The 18788-nt window shown below is 40.2% G+C and overlaps 2 protein-coding genes across 2 annotated transcripts in view; one reads left to right on the top strand and one right to left on the bottom strand.

The window, feature by feature from the left end:
- The window catches only part of LOC123879515 (mitochondrial coenzyme A transporter SLC25A42), a 32713-nt gene that overhangs the window by 1807 nt on the left and 12118 nt on the right, over positions 1-18788 (bottom strand). The window contains exon 9 of the transcript XR_006799023.1: positions 12403-12405. The gene's annotated coding sequence lies outside the window, so the exon portion shown is untranslated. The remainder of the gene's footprint in view (positions 1-12402; positions 12406-18788) is intronic.
- LOC123879523 (ETV5-related protein Ets96B-like) lies at positions 8048-18475 on the top strand. The gene is made up of 7 exons (XM_045927285.1): positions 8048-8094; positions 9681-9737; positions 10342-10439; positions 11020-11100; positions 12200-12330; positions 13209-13317; positions 18170-18475. Exons 1-7 carry the CDS (start codon positions 8048-8050, stop codon positions 18370-18372), a joined length of 726 nt encoding a protein of 241 aa, XP_045783241.1. The 3' UTR covers positions 18373-18475.

Below are 18788 nucleotides of genomic sequence, written 5' to 3' on the forward strand. Positions count from 1 at the left end.
CCCCCCTCCCCCCCGCCGCGACACGATACACACAATATATCGATTGTCGTGTCGTGACGACCTGTGGCGCAGTGCTGGCGCGGGCTGGCCGGGTTGCGCTCCCGGGAGGGCAAATTTTGAGGATTTCTGTTTTGTCAACTGGCTCAAGATTTGCTGGTAGCAGAATTCTGCTGCGGCTGTTTACCACTCTACCTATTTTTCTAGTTTTTATGAGAGTGTTTTGACCCACACTTCAAGGTTTCCAAATAATTTTTAAATACTTAGGATCCTACATACCAGAAATTGCCGCGAACCCAGAAGACGCAGGTTCGATGCCGGTTTCGCAATTTTTGATATGTATTTAAAATTACTCTACCTATTGTTATGATTTATGAAACTAGCTGATGCCCGTGACATGAAAAATATTAGGTACGTCGATCCCTCTCACCGCTGCGGCGTGTTTGAAGGACAAAACAACTAACATACACACTTTCCTGATATAGGTAGAGTGATACTTCACTAACTGCCCTGCCCCAACACTGCTCGGGTCGAATTTAAAAAATCGGTGAATAAGTAAGTATGATAAAATCGGTGATTTCCAAAAATGCTGAAACACGAACCTACCTATATCTTCATTTTAACCACTAATCTATATATGTATATAAAAGGAAAAGCGGACGGACTGATTGACTCATCTATCAACGCCATAGATATGGTGTCTATGATCAACGCACAGTTCAAACTACTGCACCTGGACGGATCGGGCTGAAACACATGCCGATAGCGCTGTTACAACGCTATCCGCTAAGAAAGGATTTTAAAAAATTCAAAGTAAAGAGTTGATGGTGTCATCCACGCGGACATAGTCGCGAGCATTAAGCTATTCATGATATCCACGAATAGCTTGAAAAATGGCGGACTTTCATACAAAACTCATGTGTACTGTAATTTCAGTAGATTCGGTGCAAATTGGCTGTGACAGACGGATAGACAGGCGTGTGATCCTATAAAGGGGTTTCATACGGTCGTCCGCAACCCTAAAAAGTTGAAAAAATCCGTGAAATGAAATGAGAATCATTTAGTTAGTATAAATAGTTGATGCGGGGCGGGAACGGAACCTCCTCTTACCTCAGGTAAGTAATATAAATTACTTACCTTTTTTTCACCATACCTACCTGTGGTTTAGTTATTTTAGCTTCCTACAAAATTTCAAATTCTTAAACTCATTATTAAGTGTGTTATATGCTGTATGCTAGGTATTATCTTAGTCAGTCAGACAATTTTTTTTGTTTTTTTGTGGGTTTGTTTCTATTTACTTCAATGCTGCAGCAACGGAGTATCGGATCGAGAGGATTTCTTGCACCGATATATTTTAAGGCCTGGAGAGTGGCATAGGCTGTTTTCATACCGGGAAATCAAACAGTTCCTTCGGGAATTTATAAAAACCTTAATCCACGCGAACAAGTCGCGGACGTCACCTAGTCTTTTCATAAACATATATAGATGGCAACCCTATACAGCTCAGTATCACAAATCCGTAGCTGGTAATATATTAACCGACGCATTATCGCATTCCGTCCATCTTTACCCTCGCATCTCCACAATAACAACACACACTGTACTGATATTATAAAGAGGTAAAGTTTGTAAGTTTTTGTGACAAGTAATCTCTGGATCAAACGGAGCAAAAATCAAAGTATAGAATTATAGATGTTAGTTTTGATTTTTGAATCAACTTTGGTACCTACTTAATACAAAGTTGTAAAACAAACAAAACGTCAATATCCGCGCACATCCGGTTCCGGCCACGCCCCCAGTGCCCCCCCCCCCCACCCACTCAGGGAGCATCCCTCCGGGAGAGTTTAATATTGCATGAGATCTGTTGATCTTTTGGATAAACAAACTGCTCAGTTTGATTTTAAATTAATCCACTCTTCCTAATGTTGGGAATACAATGGACGGTGCTGTTTGAACGCGGTTCCGTGCGCGAAGGGTGCCAACGGAACCCTAATCCCTAATAGCTTTCCCCCGTCCGTCCGTCTGTCCGTCCGTCTGTGTGACAGCGAGATGTATCTCATGAACCGTAATAGGCAGAGAGTTGAAATTTTCATGGCCGCTATAACAAACACTTAGTAAAAATTTCAAAATAGCCGCTCATAGACCTAATACTCTATCCGCCATGAAAATTCAAAGTGTTATTTCTTGAACGATGGTACAGACTAGAATTATGAAAGGCAGGTAGGTAGGTTTTATAGCATAAGTATAGGAAAAAATCCGAAAACCGTGAATTTGTGGTAACATAATTTAAAAAATAATTAAAATGTATTTCAATTTTCAATGTAAGATAACTACTTGTATCTAAGTAGGTATACCAAGTGGGGTATCATATGAAAGGGCTTTACTGTTCATTCTAAAACAGATTTTTATTTATTTTTATGCATAATAGTTTTTGATTTCTCGTGAAAATATCGGAAAAAACACCCTCGGGACGCGAATCTGACCGTTTTTTTTTAAATAAATTTAAATACAAGTGTAAATTAAAAATTTAAAACACCCCCGACAAGTGAAGGTTACAGTAACTAGAAAAGAGCTGATAACTTTCAAACGGCTGAACCGATTTTCTTGGATTATAGCTAAGAACACTCTCGATCAAGCCACCTTTCAAACAAAAAAAAACTAAATTAAAATTGGTTCATTAGTTTAGGCGCTACGGTGCCACAGACAGATACACAGATACACAGACACACAGATACACACGTCAAACTTATAACACCCCTCTTTTTGGGTCGGGGGTTAAAAACAAGATATTTCGATTTCCATGTCGTACTTAGATAACCATCGTGGATACAATTGGCAGGTAGTTAGCGGTGTTGGAATGTACACTGTAACAATTGTAGGGTACATTCCAACGCCTCATCACAATGCTCGTCACGCGTCTCTGCGCGTGGTAGGTAGGCAGTAGGCAGTAGGCGGGTATGCAAATGGCGCGACTGTGCGCGCCCCGCGGCGCCGCGCGTCTGATTGATCTCTTGTTGTACAATCGCGGCGAAAATTGCATTTTTTCCATAATTTGCCCCTCACCTGGCTCTCAGTAATGTTTTTATTCAATTTATTCCGCCAAAATTCTCTACGTGATCAAATCAGGAATGAGGAGGTCCGCAGGAGAACCAGAGTAACCGACAGCGCAACGGGTGGCGAAGCTGAAGTGAATGAGTATAGAACACATGATAGTGGCCCAGCCATAATATCATTGAAACGCGAGTAGGGAGAATATTGAAGAAACTATTGTTAGAAAAGACCATAGACATACGAATCTTCGCTAGAAAAGACTGATTATTTACCTCTCAAAAAAGTTTTAAAATTGTAATTTTTGACATTTTGTTACAAATAGATATTATAATATTTTTAATGTGACTAATTTTACCAAACCATATATTAGACAAGTTGTTATATTATAGCACTAGCCGATGACCACGACTTCACCCGCGTGGATTTAGGTTTATCGAAATCCCGTGGGAGCTCTTTGATTTTCCGGGATAAAAAGTAGCCTATGTGCTAATCCAGGATATTATCTATCTCCATTCCAAATTTCAGTTAAATCTGTCCAGCAGTTTTTGCGTGAAGAAGTAACAAACATACAAACACACACACATACACACAAACTTTCGCCTTTATAATATTAGTGTGATGTGATATTGCATGCTAATAGGCAGAATTTAGCTGTATTTTTTATATTAACCGACTTAGTAATGTGCGTTTTAAGCAATTAAAAATATCACTTGCTTTAACGATGAAGGAAAACATCGCAAGGAACCCCGTATGCCTACCCGAGAGTTCTGCATAATGTTCTCAAAGGTGTGTGAAGTCTGCCTCCGCACTTGGCCAACAACGTAGCGGTCTGTAACCAAATCCTATCACATCAAATAATCATAGGTTAGGTACCGATAGTAATAGTAATAATTTATATAAAATGATTGCTACGTAAAACCCAGGATGAAAAAGTACGGAATTAAGATTCAGCTCGGGTCGTCCGTGAGCGGAACCAATGTAGTGCTTGTATGTATTTTACAATTACATTTAACGTTTAAACTGTCGTGAGTGATTTCCATCAAGTATACATATAAGTATAAATTGTTACGTGAGTATAGCCGTAACAATTTATACTTGGGTATCTACAATTACATCTGTCGTTTGGACACTTGTTGGCGACAGGAGCAACGTGCTAAACGCTTTTAGTGTTCCGTATGTGAAGGTGCCAACAACGGTTACGGGCCCCTGTCACTGACGTCGCCGCACTCCGCCGTCTGTATGTCAGTCAGTGGGCTGTATGATGTATATCTCATAAACCGAAATAACACGTAATAGATAGAGACTAGAGAGTTCAACTTTTCACGGAGTATCTATGTATTTCTATTGCCACTAAGTACTCTTGTAGGTAGTACTTTTAAACAAGTACAACTAATACTAAAAACCCAAGATGACGAATTCCAAAATGGCCGTCATGCAAAAAGTACACATTGTGTATGATGGTACGGAACCCTTCGTGTACGACTCCGACTCGCACTTGATGGGTTTTTTAACTTTTTTATGTTTAAGGGGCATGAGACGGGCCTGCCCGCGAAATTCTTTAATTTGGGTTTTCGCTTTGGTTTTTTTTGTAGTATCGACTATTCTCACAAATTAGTCGATAAGTACTAGAATTAATTTCTTAAACTGGACCCTTTCAAGTAAAGTATATGAACCTGTGAGGATGATACTGCCACTGTCGCATATAAAATACCATAAGCCTACGTTGTCGTATTAGTTTACAAATTGCGAAAAACCAAATTAAATTTGAATTTCGCGGGCAGGCCCGTCGCTTCCACCTTAAGTAGTTGAGCATCGCGGTGCGATCGTCATGATATTCAAACAAAACTGCAAGTAAGGGATCACCTCAGCCGACAGGCGCGCAGACAGACGCACAGACAGACAGACGGAATGCCTATATCCGACGGTAATGACATTGTCGCTCGCGGCGCAAACAGTTCCCGCCCCAGGAAATGGACAATTCCACAGCTTTTTGCTCTACTATGCGTTTGAATTGAGAAGGACATTAGCAAACTTCAGGCATTTCTAAAAGGCCGGCAACATATTCGCGGTTCCTCTGGTGCTGCAAATGTTCATGTTCATTTCGCTATTTTTTTATTTAAACAAAAATAAGGTCATTATTAGTCATTAAGCGCATTACGAGTAGGTATATGTACTATGTATATTGTATAACTCAAAACCCTGCTGGCAAGTGATGATGCAGGACTAAGAGCGGGCATCATCTAGTTAGAACCTGAGACGTTACCGAAGCCCGCCGCCCGCACCGCTGCGCCGTGGGGGGCTGCACGCAATATCCGGAGCTGAATCCTGTTACTCTCGGAGTTGGCGGCTTTGCAATATTCTCTAACATGCTTACTGCATTTGCTTTTGGAAATTATTTCTTCAGACAAATATAACGTGTAATTGCATCTTACAAGACAAGTTGACGAATTCTAATAAGTAGATATAGGTACTAAATAGGTATAACAATTAACAACAAAATTAAATAAGTGCGGATTGGCAGACTTAATAATTTGATGAAAAGACGCGCACCAAGAACTACATGTCTACGCTTTACGAAGATATTAGTCCCAGCATCAGCAGCCATAATATCTCGTTCACACAGGCTGCGTAAGCGTAGACGTAGCGCGTACTATTGCGTTGTAATGTATGGAACCGTGTGAAACATGGCACACCGCTTGCGTAAAGCGTGGACGTATGCGTAACCCGGTGTGTTAGGGGTTTACGCGCGTCACTACGCACGTGTCACGTGTACGCAATTGATGTGAATCGCTTTAAACTGTATCTACTTCCGAGTTTAAAATAACACAAAAATATTGGGAGATTAGATTTCCTCGTACCTATTTCTTTGGTAAACGAAATCTTTCATCAAAAGCCAATAACTTAAAATAATAATGATAGGTACAAAGTGCGGCAGATAAGTCGGCAGCGCCGCCGCGGGGCGCCGTCGACTGCGTGGCTTTGATCGACGTCGCTTTATACAGACAAACGATGTCGGGGACATTAGCTAGCTATATTATTTACTGATAGCTATCGAACTCGGCCTCCTAGTCCCTCGGATTGTTTGGAGCGGTGCGCCTCGCCACGTAAGTCCTTAGCGACTTTACAGGAAAGCGAAGATGTTTTTCGAAGTTAATGTAATGTGTTGTTTGATAACATTTTGATCAATAAGTACCTAATCTGCCAAGTTGTTTCATAGTACAGCTAGAACAATCGGAAAAGAAATATTTATCCAAAACCTAAAATAATAAATTGTACGTACGGAACCCTAAAAGAACTCGTCCGACTCGCACTTGACCGGTTTTTCATCCTTGACGAGTTTCTGTGACGCTTTCTTGATATTCTGATTGAGGCGTCTCTCGATTTACGAAATGCATCATACTTATTGTCAAGACTGCCAAAAATGTACGGAACTCTCGCGCCCCAAGAGTTGGAAAGATGGTTTTATTATTCAGATGCAATCTCACCTTATGGTAAGTGATGATGCAGTCTAAGATGGAAGCGGGCTAACCTGGAAGGGGTATGTGTAATTATTTTATTGTTTAAATCATCTCCAACTGGAAATATAAGTTTGTAGTCGCAAATAATATGAAATATTGCTCGTAGAGATTGCTTCTTGTCAAATTTTATGATTGTATGTCAAAGGGCTTATACAATCCAATACTAGTATTAAATTTTTAAGAAACATAGTTCAACACATTAGCCATATCGGCGTACACAGTTGAGATTATTATGTATTGTAAGTACCTATCTTTGTTTCCCCATAAAAAAAAACATTTTTTCGAAAAATAGACACCAACAGATAGGATTCGTCAAGATAGTAAATCAACTTACAGCCTACAATCTGCAATTTCCCGCCGCGGAGGGGCGTCGCGGGTGCTGGTAGGGGGGGTGCGGGGGGGGGGGACAATGTAGTTAGTGTTAGTTATTGAGCAGTTACTTACACCGCGGCTCTTTTTGTGAAGATGTCTTACTTATTTAGTTTAGAATCTGTATTTCTACGTAGGAACCTCTTAGGGTTGCCACCTGCCACTTTTTGATTTACGGGTTACCAGCATCACAAATACGGGTTTTAGATTTTTTACGGGAGACAGCGTTTTACATAGACATTTTTTTAATACTTATTGTTTGAAGAAACAGCTTTTAAAAGCTCTTCATTTTGTGAAACAAATGAAATGAAACCTTTACGTATGTTAATTTAAATTGGGCCTCGATAGCTCAACGGTTGAGGAGCGGACTGAATTCCGGAAGGTCGGCGGTTCAAACCCCCCCCGTTGCACTATTGTCAGGCTGGCGCAGTGGGTGGTGAGCGCTGTGATCTTGTTAGTGGGAGGTCCCGAGTTCCATTCCCGGTAGAGGGTTGGGATTTTATGAATTCTGGTCAGGTGTCGTGGTACGCTTCGGCCTTTGCTTGTTACAACCTTACCAGCAAAAGCCGTGCTGCAAAGGAATTTAGCGTTCCGGTACGATGCCGTCTGTGACGCTGTGTTCAGACCAAAGGGATATGGGTTTAATGAAATCTGCCATACCCCTTCCAGGTTAGACCGCTTCCATCTTAGACTGCATCATCACTTACCACCAGATGAGATTGCAGTTAAAGGCTGGGCCAGATTGTTTTAAACAAGCCCTCCACATCGATCGGTCTCCAACGGCGGTTTACAACAGTGTAAAACCGCGTGTTGTGTTGTAAACCGCCGTTGGAGACCGATGTGGAGGGCTTCTTTAAAACAGTCTGGCCGAGCCTTAAGGACTAACTTGTATCTGAATTTTTATTTTTTTTATGTTTCTGAATAAAAAAGTTAGGTATGACAATAGTAGGTACAACGGGTTGGATTTGAGTCGCTGACCTTTCAGATTTGTCCCCTCCTGTAACCGTTGAGCCATTGCGGCTTTTAGTTGTACCTAGTTAAGTAACCGATGTTCGCTAGTTGTTGCAGATGCTGTGACGAGGTGCGTGCGTGAGTGCGATGGCTGGCTAGTCATGTCACAGCCGCCCTTCCTGCCGTGGGGCCTGCCCTACCAGCACAGGTACCCTTCACTTTTAAAAACCTCGGGGGGAACCCTTTGATTTTCCGGGATAAAAAGTAGCTAAAAAAATGTGCTAATCCAGGATATTATCTATCTACATTCCAAATTTCAGCCAAATCCGTCCAGTAGTTTTTGCGTGAAGGAGTAACAAACATACACACACAGATGCACACAAACTTTCGCCTTTATAATCTTAGCGTGATAATGATGATAAGGAAATACTTGAATATTTAGGGAAATGAAATAAGGTGTGTTTGCGTTTCTCTGTGAAATAAAGTTTTTTATTTTAGTAAGTACCTACGTACCTATTTACATTTTTATACTGTATATAAAGCGGAATTTACATTATGAAATTAGTTTCACAACATTAATTTCACTATGAATTGCTCGTGTAAACGTCTAATTTCGTGATGCATACATTATACGAAATAAGACGTTTACACGTGCAATTAATAATAAAATTAATGTCGTGAAACTAATTTCGTGCCACTAATTTCATAATGTAAATTCCGCTCAATTAATAACAATATCCATTAAAGGATTCCATGTGTAAAGGAGACCTGTGAAATAAAGAAAACAACATTTATTTCAGGGTATTTTTTCATTTATTTTATGTATAACAGCCTTTATAGGAATTTTAATCATGCTTGGAAATTGCCAGTGGAGAGCGCATCGTGTCTTAGATGCACAATACGTGAAGTTTTTCTTCACAATAATTTTACCACAAAATATTGTGTTTTCCCAGGGAGCCTCCTCCGCGCCGGGAGTCGTACGAGCCGCTGCCCCCGCACACACTCGCGCACGCGCCGCTGTACGCACACACGCAGCGACACACACACACGCTCGAACACACGCACGTGGACACACAACAGACGCAGTAAGTACTATACCTTTTTTTTTATTCAGATACAAGTTAGCTCTTGACTGCAATCTCACCTGGTGGTAAGTGATGATGCAGTCTAAGATGAAAGCGGCCTAACCTGGAAGGGGTATGGCAGTTTTAGCACACTCCTTTGGTCACACGGCATCGTACCGGAACGCTAAATCACTTGACGGCACGGCTTTGCCGGTAGGGTGGTAACCTAGCCACGGGGAAAGCCTCGCACCACACCAAAAACATCATTATTACCCCCTAATTCACAATTTGTACTATACCTACTACTTGATTAATGTTGGTATTTTTAGGATTCCTCTGTATCCTAAGGGTGCCAACGGGACCCTATTACTCAGCCTCCAGTGTCCCTCCATCTGTCTGTCCGTCTGTCCGTCTGTTTGTCAGCGGGCGATATAATCGTGAACCGTAATAGGTAGAGACTAGAGAGTTGTTACAGAATATGTACGTAAGTACCTATGTAGGTATCTAATAATGTCGCTATCACAACAACTAATAAAAAATTGAAATTTGCTGTACTTACTGAAAACTAAAAAAAATTGTTGTGCTGATACGGAGTCTTCATGTGCAAGTTTAACCCGCACTTAACTCTTTTTCAGACTTCGGGCTGGGGTCAACTTATATTATTTTAATATAAGCATTACATAGCATTTATGTGGGAACTACTGTGCAAATAATGATAAAACTTTTGCAGATGTAAAGGCGAAGTGGAGGAGACGAGGACAGACTACAGAGATCACTATATACACAGGTAGTTTCAAGAAAAGCTTCATTACTTTATACGTTTTGTCATAAGATCCCTAATGCCTCATTTACACGAGAGCTTTTTAAGTATCCGTTAAAAAAGCGTCCAAATGAAACAAAATATGTATTTCCCAAGTAGTTATCTGTCCACACATTTAGCTTGGTAATACAATTTTGTTTTATTTGGACGCTTTTTTAACGGACGTCAAAAAAGCTCTCGTGTACCTAAATGAGGTTTTTGTCGTAAACAGCTGCTCGATTGTGGTAGAATGACAGCTACAATGTCACGATCGCAATCACCTCTGATTGGTTGAGGCTCGCTCACTATTGGCTACAATGCATTGTTGCAACAAGAATAGCCTACATTTAGCCAATGACAACAATTGTGATTGTAATAATGATTGATGTAGGTTTTACGAAATCGAACTACTGTGCTAGTGAAATGTGCGTGTGAAACTTTAATATCTCTTTAGTAGTTTGCTGGTCTCCGTCAAGATATAGGTACAGCCGCTATACTATAGCGCATAGCTGAGTGCTCTCCTGCGGTAGTGGAGCGATGCGGGAGGGCAACTACAAGTGGACGACTCACTGAGCTATTCAAATGTCAACAGATGCAGCACATACGTGAAGTGTACAGAGGAGGCGGAGGCCAGCGAGGCGCGGGAGGAGGCCGTGTCAAGCAGTGCGGAGATCTGGGGAGATAGACTCGGTAAGACTGGTTCCAAATGTGTGCGCTGTGGACTTTTAAGTGGAGGACCCCATTCCCTCCTTCGCCTTCATCCACTGTGCCCTCTGCTAATCAGAGGGACACGCGGAGAAACCTTCCACTCTGCCAGGTCATTAGCCATAGCCAACATTATCTTCGAATATCCATGTTAGCATCATATTAGCCATGTTTATTAGGGGAAAAGCAGTATTCAGGCCGGTGTACCGAATACTACTTTTCCCCTCGGACGACTCCAAAAGGGATCAGCAGCAACCAGGAATACGGTGATGTTACCTGGCTGGTAACCCAAGTGGAGGATCCCAGATTCAATTTTTATACAAATTTTTATTCCTTTAACCTTATTAAAAAGGTGAAATTAAGTATGTGTTGTGACTGTTGTGAGCGCCTCCTGTCAAAATTTCAAGTTTCTTATCTCAGCGGTTTAGGTTGTGCCATAGAGATATAATAGTATAATACGTTCATGGGTTGTGCATTGATAGATTGTCAGTCAGTCAGCACAAATGTTTTTATATGCACTCGTATCTATATAGATTAGTTTTTAACAGTTGGTCTGTTGTCGCAGTGAGCAGCTCGCACTGCAGCCCCGCGTCGCCGCGAGCCGAGGCGTCATCACCGCACCACCACGTCACCACTACGCACGCGGGTAAAGCTTTTTACACGTGCAGTCCATAGATATTACACTAGTACCTGTTGTGCAGTCTGTTGACGAACTATGTGGAGCGGTCTTACAGCGCCCTGCGTGTTAACAGTACAAGTAACAATGTGCTGTGAAAACCACGGCATTGCAGCGCGTTAGCAATGTTTGTAGATGTTCGCGCGGACAAGTTTTATGCGGAATTTACCACTACCAATTGCACGTGTAAACGTTACGAAATTAGACGTTTACACGTGCAATTGATAATGAAATTAATGTCGTGAAACTACTTTACGTACCTCAAAAGGAAAAACGGAACCCTTATAGGATCACTTTGTTCTCTGTCTGTCTGTCTGTCGTGTCTGTCAAGAAAACCTATTTATTGACCTAGAATCATTAAATTTGGCAATCAAGTAGGACTAAATGGCACAAGTAAAGGAAAGGAATTTTTGGTTAGGTACATCAGCAAAAAAAATGTTCTGGAATGGAACAAATAATAATAATTAGTATTTTCAATTTTCAAAGTAAGATAACTATACCAAGTGGGGTATCATATGAAAAGGCTTTACCTGCACATTCTCAAATAGATTTTTATTTATTTTTTTGATATATCGTACAAAATGTCGGAAAAATACCCGAGAACCCTCGGTGCGCGAATCTGTCTCGTACTACTTGGCCCTTGGCCGGTTTTAATAGAATAACTTCACTTGTGGAAGTTTTATTTTTAAACTAGCCGATGCCCGCGACTTCGCCCGCGTGGATTTAGGTTTTTCGAAATCCCGTGGAAACTCTTTGATTTTCCGGGATAAAAAGTAGCCTATGTGCTAATCCAGGATATTATCTATCTCCATTCCAAATTTCAGCCAAATCCGTCCCGTAGTTTTTACGTGAAGGAGTAACAAACATACACACACACACACACACATACAAACTTTCGCCTTTATAATATTAGTGTGATGAAATGGCCGTTTGTTGTTGTCTAGACAGTAGACACTTCCTAAGTATATCATTTAATTTATCCTTTCAAGTAAGCGTAAAGCGTGCCCATATTTTCATTCCTCTCCTAATAATCGTTGAGCTATCGAGGCTTAGGCAGAGTATTGTGCAGGGGCCGGCGCGGGCGGTCGGCGCGGCGCGCTGCAGCTGTGGCAGTTCCTGGTGTCGCTGCTGGCGGAGGGCGCGCGCTGCGTGGCGTGGACCGGCCGCGGGCTGGAGTTCAAGCTGCACGAACCAGAAGAGGTAACTCCACGGACTCCATACTATACAGCCTGTAACCAGAAGGCTTGCAAAAACTTAGCGTTATTATTATACTACCTTAAGATAATCCAATGCCAATAACCATTGCCTTATTTTATAGTTTTAGTGATTTAGTATTTTGCCACTATGTGTAGCGTGCAAAATTCGAGTCAATGCCCCCCTACCACGCGGCATTGGCCCTGAGTGATCTATTTACGCAACGCTTGTTGACCTCAGTCAAATGTCTTATTTGCAATATACTGTGATCTTTTGAAAAATACAGGATTTTTAAATTTACTATTATCACGTTTTTTTGTGGTGCCTTACCAGTAATCATCAGTACTATCACCTGTCTTCGTTTTTGCTGGCGCTCTGGTTACAGCTGGTACAGAATCTCGGTCATCATGATCATGTACTGTACATTGCTGGTTTGAATAATACTAAATCACTAAAACTACAAGATAAGACAAATCGTTAGTGGCATTGTATTGTGCTTAGGTAGTATAATAATAACGCTAAGTTTTTGCTAGCGTTCTGGTTGCACCTTGTACTATATCCTGTACAATACTGGCTGCATCATTTCCTATTGCTTGATGTGATTGAAGTCAAGCGCAAGCCAGTTATAAAATCTTCTTTGCTCGTGGTATTTCTTTGAAGAATAATAATAAACACATCAATCTAATGTACGGAGGCGCATGAAAACTCACATGTACTAAGTAACTATAGTCGATTTTTAGGGTTCCGTACCTAAAAAGCGAAAAAGGAACCCTTATAGGACTTCTCTTTCTTTCACTATCACTTTGTCGTCTGTCTGTCTGTCTGTCTGTCCGTCCGTCCGTCCGTCCGTCCGTACCTTGTATTATGTGTGTAATATGGTGCAGGTGGCGCGGCGCTGGGGCGCGCAGAAGAACCGTCCCGCCATGAACTACGACAAATTGTCGCGATCGCTGCGCTACTACTACGAGAAGGGAATCATGCAGAAAGTCGCAGGTGAGACTGAGTGTGTGACCGGGCTTCTTCTCAGACCAGCAAGGCTATTCTGTATCTTTGAAAGTTTTCGTTAGACATTGAGTCCAGTTAGAAATCCATGAAATTTAGGTCACGTGTTTTTCTATTCCGTATCGAATGCGTGGCTAACTAATTAAGAGTATCTAACACTTGGCAGTTGGCCAACATTAACATAGTAGCGTATTTTATCGACTTTATAATATGGCCAAATTAAATATCTCTGCCTGACAGGTAGCGTAGTAGAAATGTAAGACTTTTTAAATTGTACGACTTCGACTAGTTTTTAATTATTATCTATGGACATTTGACATTGACATTACATCAGTTTGAACTTTGACTTGAATTTAAACGGTTTTGTGTTTTGCATAGATTAGTGTTTTGTAGTACCTAACTTTGAATTATGACTATACAGCGTGTCCCATAAATAATGGATCAAACTTAAGCGGAAGATACATCACCTAATTATCTAAAACTAATTTGATCAGTTTAAAAAAAAACCAAAGGGTGACCAAGTTTTTGTGTTTTTTTTAGTTTGTCCATTTTTTCTATCCTAAATCAGTTTTTTTAACGCTGTAGCTGTAATAAATAATATTTTTTAGATCTGATTTTTGTTAAATATTGTTTATTAGTTTACCCATGTATTATGAAAACCATTTTAGTAAATAATGTTTTATTTGTTTCGGAAAAAATGTTTGAATCGAATAAATAATTTTCTTTGATTAAGACAACCCAAATTAAAAACAATCTCCTGTAAAAAAAATGTATGACACCGAAGTGTACCATTATTTTAAAAACTTGTACACTTATCAAGGTTTGCAAATTGGTGTAAAACTTGCATCTGCTCCTTGTCGTTACAAAGATGCTGCCAAAAATCTAAGGGAGGTGCTGAATTATCAAAATTAAAAAAAATTGAAAAGTGTGCACATTCTAATTATCTTACTTTAAAATGTTTTATAATGTCTGTTTTCTTACCTAAATCACTAAAGCAAGCATTTTTAACCGACTTCCAAAAAAGGAGGAGGTTCTCAATTCGTCGGGATCTTTTTTTTTTATTTTTTATGTATGTTCCCCGATTACTCAAAGACCCCTGGACCGATTTGGAAATATTTTTTTTTGTTTGAAAGGGTATACTGTGCAGGTGGTCCCATATAAATTTGGTGAAGATCTGATGAATATCTTCGGAGATGGAGAACAGAACTCCTCAATGGATAAGAGCAAATTGCTCGCGATTACTGTAATAGTTTAGTAAACAGTAGGGTTTTAACTGGGCATAGCATATTATAGTACAGTGGGGCCACTAAAAATTGTGAAATAAAAAAATTTCAAAAGAAAAATAAAACCGACTTCAAAAACCAAAAACACTAAAAAGTAGAAAATAAATTTTGTTTAGCTACACATGTAATGTACCTAGGTATGAAGTCGAGCGAGCATATTAAAACAAAATTAGAAATCCAAGAGTGAAGCTCGCCCGACTTCATACCTAGGTACATTACATGTGTAGCTAAACAAAAAGTATTTTCTACTTTTTAGTGTTTTTGGTTTTTGAAGTCGGTTTTATTTTTCTTTTGAAATTTTTTTATTTCACAATTTTTAGTGGCCCCACTGTACTATAATATGCTATGCCCAGTTAAAACCCTACTGTTTACTAAGCTATTACAGTGATCGCGAGCAATTTGCTCTTATCCATTGAGGAGTTCTGTTCTCCATCTCCGAAGATATTCATCAGATCTTCACCAAATTTATATGGGACCACCTGCACAGTATACCCTTTCAAACAAAAAAAAATATTTCCAAATCGGTCCAGGGGTCTTTGAGTAATCGGGGAACATACATAAAAAATAAAAAAAAAAGATCCCGACGAATTGAGAACCTCCTCCTTTTTTGGATGTCGGTTAAAAATGCTTGCTTTAGTGATTTAGGTAAGAAAACAGACATTATAAAACATTTTAAAGTAAGATAATTAGAATGTGCACACTTTTCAATTTTTTTTAATTTTGATAATTCAGCACCTCCCTTAGATTTTTGGCAGCATCTTTGTAACGACAAGGAGCAGATGCAAGTTTTATACCAATTTGCAAACCTTGATAAGTGTACAAGTTTTTAAAATAATGGTACACTTCGGTGTCATACATTTTTTTTACAGGAGATTGTTTTTAATTTGGGTTGTCTTAATCAAAGAAAATTATTTATTCGATTCAAACATTTTTTCCGAAACAAATAAAACATTATTTACTAAAATGGTTTTCATAATACATGGGTAAACTAATAAACAATATTTAACAAAAATCAGATCTAAAAAATATTATTTATTACAGCTACAGCGTTAAAAAAACTGATTTAGGATAGAAAAAATGGACAAACTAAAAAAAACACAAAAACTTGGTCACCCTTTGGTTTTTTTTTAAACTGATCAAATTAGTTTTAGATAATTAGGTGATGTATCTTGCGCTTAAGTTTGATCCATTATTTATGGGACACGCTGTAGAATGACTATAGAATTACAGTATTCTTGAGTGCTTTTATTGTGTACCTATCTAATTATTCCTTCAGTACACAATTTGAACGAAATCATGAAGCATATTTTGTCTATTTAGATGCCTCCAAGAAGAAAAGTCTCTGTGCGCCAATTCGAACTCTTGGTCGAGTTTGCAGAGACCCATCGCGATATTGCGATGGGTCGATACGCTGGAGGGCCTCTAGGAAACCAGGCTGCACGATGTGATGTCCCCATTGGGCGCTGATATGTACCCGTGGCATAAAAATGCAGAGCTGCTAGGATCTGCAATAAATATAAAATCCAATTTTTGTGTTAAATTAATCTCAATATTTTCTTCCTCAATATAAATATCAGAATTTTATTTTTATTTGTTATTTTATTTTGTACCAGAAAGTTGTAACAATTAAGAGACAAAGAAAGTAAAAGTGGACAGGGAAGCACTTATCTCTCTATAAGAGATCTCTACCAGTGACCCTTGGCAGTGCGAGAGGTTGTAAAGGGAGTAGAATAGGTACAAAGATAGGAAATAGGTACTTTAGTTCGCATTGAACTTAAGGTAAGTCTCATGTAGGTAACATGAGACTTACATTAAGTTCAATGCGAACAGCTGTCCTTCGTCGAGCGGCTTGGAGGTGAGGCCCGAGTTCCTCTAACACCTGCTGGTAGCCAGCCTTGCTCAAACGAAAGTTCGCAATGAACTCTGTTTCTGGCAGCTCCATTGGGTTATACATATCGCGCAGCCTGCGCCTGTGGACCCGTAGCGCCTTTTGTTGGCGCTGCTCTTCAGCATGCCCCATCAATACGGCACGAGCCATATTTTTTTTAAATTATTATCTTGCTTACAAAATAACAATAATTTAACTCCGACGAACCAACCTTACTTTATATTACTTACCTTTTTACAACTAATAGGTAAGTACCTAGGTACTAGGTATCAATTTTTTATTATAATATATTTTCCTGAAAAACCGAGCGGAATTCAGCCGATTTGTAATTAATAAAAATCCTTCGAAATTAAAACATCTCTACATTCGTTGAGATTGCTAAAAAATTATTACCTCTATAAAACGGACGGATTATAGTGGCGAGTCGCAAAACACTGGTCCCGACTAGTTGTTAAAACGATCGTAGCCACCTAATAAAGTTTCTAACTACAAACTGTCATTTTTGCTTAGTGAATAGAGTTTTAAAAACTATCGATACGAAAACATACGTGAAAAAGCATTTCCGGTTTCTATTCCATCCCATTAATGGCTATGATCGAGAGTCATTGTCTATGACGTCATCTTGGTTAAAAACTGACGTTAGCGAATAGAAAATTTGAGTTTGACATTTAATTATTAGAAATTTTCACGAAATTAGTGTGCCACTGAGATACAGCATAACCCTGCAGGGCGTGTTTGCAGCCCTCGTAGCCTTAGTTTTAGGTTTACGTTATTAACTATCACCATTATATCTGATCATACATATTATAATCACTATCATTTTACATTACGAAATTACTAATGAGTGGCACGAAATTAGTTTCACGACACTAATTTCACAATTGCACGTGTAAACGTCGTAAATAAAAAAAAACAGATCTCAGCCGGGCTTTTACGTGCCTTAGGTAATGGGCTAAGAGCCAGCGCGTGTCAGACCTTCTTTATTTTATAAAAGCTGAAACTCGGCGTATTGTCTCCAACTCAGGGAGGAACGATCAGCGACTACTTATGAAGTTTGGATCATGGTGGCTTTGGGATATAATAATAGGTAATAAAAATATGAAAATCTTACGTCAAAGTATAAAATCAAAGGTTTTTATATTTTCTTCGGAATAGTATTAAATATCACATCATGCTTAATTTATAGAACTCACTTTGACTTTGCTTAGACTTTGCGCTTCAGTTAAAAAGAGACAGATTTATGCCAGTGCGGTATAACGCTGTCTCGTTTTAACGATGTCTTAAGTCTGAGCAAAGTCAAAGTTGGCTCTATAGATCTCAGCCGCAGTGTCGTGGCAGACTCCCGCCAGACGCAGGCGTGGGTCCAGCTCTCAAAAAGGTTGTGGTCACAGCCACCCGAAAATTGGCCAAGTGCGAATCGGAGGAGGAGATGTTTACAAAATAGGTATAACGCTTCGATGAAGATATTGTACAGTGTATAGTTCCAAGTGGGCAAAGCCGTGCGGCGAACACCGAACACGATACACCGTGAAAGTGTGACGTCACAAGTCTGTTAGGGTTGTGGGCCCCTCGTGCCCCCAACGCCCTAAAGTTCAACAGTTGAAGGGCGTCTGGCAGGGGGTTGCCACGATACGAAGGTATGCGGGCTAGAGACACTGGTTCTCGGTTGCAGGTGAACGCTACGTGTACAAGTTCGTGTGCGACCCGGAGGCGCTGTTCAGCATGAGCCGCGTGCCGCCCGCGCCCTACGAAATGCTCACGCAGCTCTACTGCCCGCCCTACGCGCCGGCCGCCGCCGCCGCCGCGCCCACCACCAGTGTACCACCTACAGACTACCGCCGCTACTACCAGCACGCCGCGCACTACGACACTTAGGCGTTCATACAGTGCGGCAAGGATCTATTGGCGCGTGCCCAAAATCGGAACTAACGCCGCCATCTTGTGAAGTGTCACGCTGTCCCCTTGTATGTGGTGTTGCCAGAGATGTGCTACCTAGCATGTCTCTGGGTGTTGCTTAGTAAAAATTCACTTTCGTTTTAATAATTCAAGCCATTCTATATAGGTAGGTACCTACATTTATTAACATCACGGCAGCGTTCTTCTACAACTACTTGAATGTCATTGACGGGGGGCTGTCAATGACATTCAAATGCCAAAAGATCCTTGTCGGACTGTACTTCCAACTCAAAGCATTTACTGCACATACAATCTAAAAAAGGATTCGCCATTTGCTCTACAAACTAGCACTCCACACACTATACACTATGACAGACATTTCTTTATTTTAGGGT

Source organism: Maniola jurtina, chromosome 28 (genome assembly GCF_905333055.1).
Source record: "Maniola jurtina chromosome 28, ilManJurt1.1, whole genome shotgun sequence".
Lineage (NCBI taxonomy): Eukaryota > Metazoa > Arthropoda > Insecta > Lepidoptera > Nymphalidae > Maniola > Maniola jurtina.